A 3,737-nucleotide genomic window follows, 5' to 3' on the forward strand; every position below is an offset into this window, starting at 1 on the left:
AAAAAGTTCTTTTAGAAAAATCAAATCAACCACCATTAATTAACATGGCAGGCCCAATAGATAGACTTAATCCCCATGTGGAGCAGGCAAAGAAATGTGGCACCGATCCCTGGATTCGCCATAGTGAAGTCTGAATTAGGAGATAATTTCATTGATAAAGGAAACCACATGAAAATGATTCAAGAAAACCAATTTGATGGTAAATTTCTTTCTGATCCATATAAACATATCGCAGATTTCGAGGAAATTTGTGAAATGTTTAAATATGGTAGAGACATGGTAGAACCTGTTAAGCTACGGTTTTTTCCGTTATCTTTAACAGGGGAAGCTAAACTTTGGTTTAATGGATTAGAAGAAGGTTCACTTGATTCTTGGGATGAAATGAAAAAAGTTTTTGCAAATAGATTTTTTCCACCCGGTTTGCAACAAAAATTGTTTAATGACATAAGAACTTTTAAGCAATACGAAAAAGAAAACTATATCGATTCTTGGATAAGATTGCAAAAATTGCTTAAAAAATGTTATGGTCATGGTCTAGATAAAGAACAATGGTCTAGACGAAAAATTCCCAAATTCTACTTGATGCGGCTGGTGGAGGAATATATTTATACAAAAGCGCAAATGATGCTTATCAAGTCATGGAGGACAAAGTAATGATGAGAATGTCAAAGACCAAGGTTGAGGAAGGGAAATCAAAGGCAGTATCGTTCGTGGAAGCAAAGGAAGAAAGTTCAAGCATGGAGGCAAAGTTTGATACTACGATGAATTTGTTCACTAACAAATTCGACAGCCTAGAAAAAGAGATGAATAATCTGAAATATGGTTACTCACATGGTGGGGCAAGCCATAACTCTGAAGATTGGGATGCAATTAGGGTTCATGAAGAGGCGAATTATTTGCAAAACAATTACCAAAGAAATAACCAACGTGGTTGGGGTCAAAACCGCAACCAAGAGAATTTTACCAATGGTTTTAATTCTCACTCAAACATTTTCCCTACTAGATACCCTAGAAACAAACAAGATATCCAAAACCAACCCAACCAGAATTTCCCAAATCACCAACAAAAACCACATAATGAAGTACCCATACAATCAACCCAAAAGTCAAATGAGGAAACCACTTTAACATCACTTGAAGCAACAATAAAAAAACTTCATGAATTTTCAAAAAACAGCCAACCAGAAACTTTTCAGGAGACTTGATATCCTCAGAGCCAACCACGAACAAGGCCTTCGTAATCACCAAGCGTCTATAACTAGTTTGGAAAAGAAGTTGGATAGCATAAGTGAAACATCAACATACAAACCAACTGGCTCACTACCCAGCAATACACAACCAAATCCAAGACCCTCAAGCTCAAATTCAAACTCAAACCAAACATATAAGCCCCCTCCCGCTAGAACCGAGCATGTAAATGCTATTTCTACAACGGCTGGTAACATTTACCAAACTAACATTGAAAGTGAAGCTCCTACCGATTCACCGAAACTTGTATCCGAACCTGTAGAAGATGACTTCACCGACGATGAAAGTGTGGCAGAAGAGATTGAAATGGAGCCAAAACCAACAGAAAAGAGGCCAACTGTTTCCACTAAACCAGTTAAACCACCACTGAAGGCATACAAACCAAAGATTCCATACCCACAACGCTTGAGAAAGGAGAGGATTGCGGCAAGATATGGCAAATTTTTTGAGATGATCAAAGCAATTCGCATCAATGTGCCATTAGTTGATGTACTTGCAGGGATGCCAAACGATGCTAAGTTCATCAAAGAATTGTTGAACAACAAGGACAAGTTGGAGGAAGTGTCTGCAACATTTTTGAATGAAGAATGCACAGCCATTTTGCAAAATCAGATTCCACCAAAGCTTGACGATCCAGGGAGTTTCATAATTACTTGTTCTTTTGGAAACATATTAACTTGTGATGCGTTAGCGGATTTAGGGGCTAGCATAAACTTGATGCCTGATTCTTTATATGCTAAATTGTCCTTAGGAGTATTAAAACCCACGGGAATGAGCATTAGATTAGCTGACTGCTCATTTCAATATCCGTTAGGCATAGCTGAAGATATGTTGATAGAAGTTGGACATTTCATATTTTCAGTTGATTTTGTTATACTTGAAATGGACGAGGATAGTAAAGTACCATTAATCTTAGGGAGACCTTTTCTATACACCGCTGATGCAATAATTCGTGTAAAAGATAAGGAATTAACCTTAGGTGTTGGAGATGATAGAATGGCCTTTACTATTGATAAAGCAATGAAACACTCATATTCTACTGATGATACATGCTTTCGTGTTGATGTGATTGACGAAAATGTGAATGACTACACGCAGGATTTACTAGAGTTCGTTGATAACATCTGGGGAGAATTTGAAGATGAAGAGGATGGTGATGTGAAACCTGAAGAAGCTGAAGAAATAATGAAGTTGAGCATAGACTAAAGTCCACTAGAGGACGAGGCATTTGAGGAAATAAAGAAAGAAGAACGATTGAGGATCAAAACATCATTAGAAGAGCCACCTACAGACTTAGAACTCAAACCACTTCCAAGTAACTTGGAATATTCATTTCTTCAAGGGGAGTCTCTTTTACCTGTTGTTATTTCATTTTTATTATCTGAAAATGAGAAAGCCAAACTTTTAGATGTCTTGAAAGCCCATAAAGGTGCTTTTGCTTGGCGTATATCTGACATACCCAGAATTAGCCCGTCATTTTGCAAACACAAAATTAATTTGGTTGAAGATGTAAAACCTGTTGTTCAAAGACAAAGACGGCTAAATCCGAATATGAAAGATGTAGTCAAAAAGGAGATAATTAAGTTACTTGATGCTGGAATTATTTACCCTATCTCCGATAGCCCTTGGGTAAGCCCTGTCCACTGTGTACCAAAAAGGGTGGGATGACTGTGATTACGAATGAACGCAATGAACTAGTGCCCACACGAACTTTCACTGGTTGGCGAGTTTGTATTGACTATAGGAAATTGAATGACGCCACAAGAAAAGAGCATTTCCCGCTACCCTTTATCGACCAAATGCTTGAAAGACTAGCAGGAAATGAGTACTTTTGTTTCCTCGATGGATTTTCGGGATACTTTCAAATCCCTATAGATCCAGATGACCAAGAAAAGACCGCTTTTACCTGTCCCTTTGGAACTTATGCTTATAGAAGGATGCTTTTTGGACTCTGTAATGCACCTGGTACCTTCCAGAGATGCATGATTGCCATTTTCCAAGACATGATAGAAACTTCAATGGAGGTTTTTATAGATGACTTTTCTGTCTTCGGAGATTCATTCGATTCATGTTTGGCTAACCTGGATAGAATGCTTGATAAATGTGAAAAAGCTCATTTAGTTTTAAATTAGGAGAAGTGTCATTTCATGGTACGTGAAGGAATTGTATTAGGACATAAAGTGTCTAGTGTAGGACTTGAGGTTGATAGAGCAAAAATTGACGTTATTGCTAAATTACCATCGCCTACCAATGTCAAAGCTGTTAGAAGTTTTCTAGGACATGCATGATTTTATCGTCGATTCATAAAAGATTTTTCAAAAATTGCACGACCGATGACTAAACTTCTAGAAAAGGACCAACCATTTGAATTTGATTCGGATTGTCTCAAAGCCTTTGAGAGTTTGAAAAATAGACTCACGAATGCACCAATCATGGTAGCACCTAATTGGTCATTACCATTTGAGTTAATGTGCGACGCGAGTGATTTT

General features: G+C 37.6%; 1 protein-coding gene across 1 annotated transcript; it reads left to right on the forward strand.

Annotated features, from left to right (window-relative positions):
• The first annotated feature begins 656 nt into the window (after nt 1-656).
• Nucleotides 657-2,454, forward strand: LOC122587816. The gene is made up of 2 exons (XM_043759981.1): nt 657-969; nt 1,178-2,454. The coding sequence occupies exons 1-2, from the start codon at nt 657-659 to the stop codon at nt 2,452-2,454; spliced, it is 1,590 nt and encodes a 529-aa protein (XP_043615916.1).
• The last annotated feature ends 1,283 nt before the right edge of the window (nt 2,455-3,737 follow it).

Source organism: Erigeron canadensis, chromosome 2 (assembly GCF_010389155.1).
Source record: "Erigeron canadensis isolate Cc75 chromosome 2, C_canadensis_v1, whole genome shotgun sequence".
NCBI classification, from domain to species: Eukaryota; Viridiplantae; Streptophyta; class Magnoliopsida; order Asterales; family Asteraceae; genus Erigeron; species Erigeron canadensis.

What these genes read in the sequence shown, in the direction of transcription:
- LOC122587816 (XM_043759981.1), top strand. Translation starts at nt 657, where the DNA reads ATGAGAATGTCAAAGACCAAGGTTGAGGAAGGGAAATCAAAGGCAGTA. An exon ending in CCAAGAGAATTTTACCAATG is followed by an intron (nt 970 to 1,177) that starts GTTTTAATTCTC and finishes TTCAAAAAACAG; the next exon opens with CCAACCAGAAACTTTTCAGG.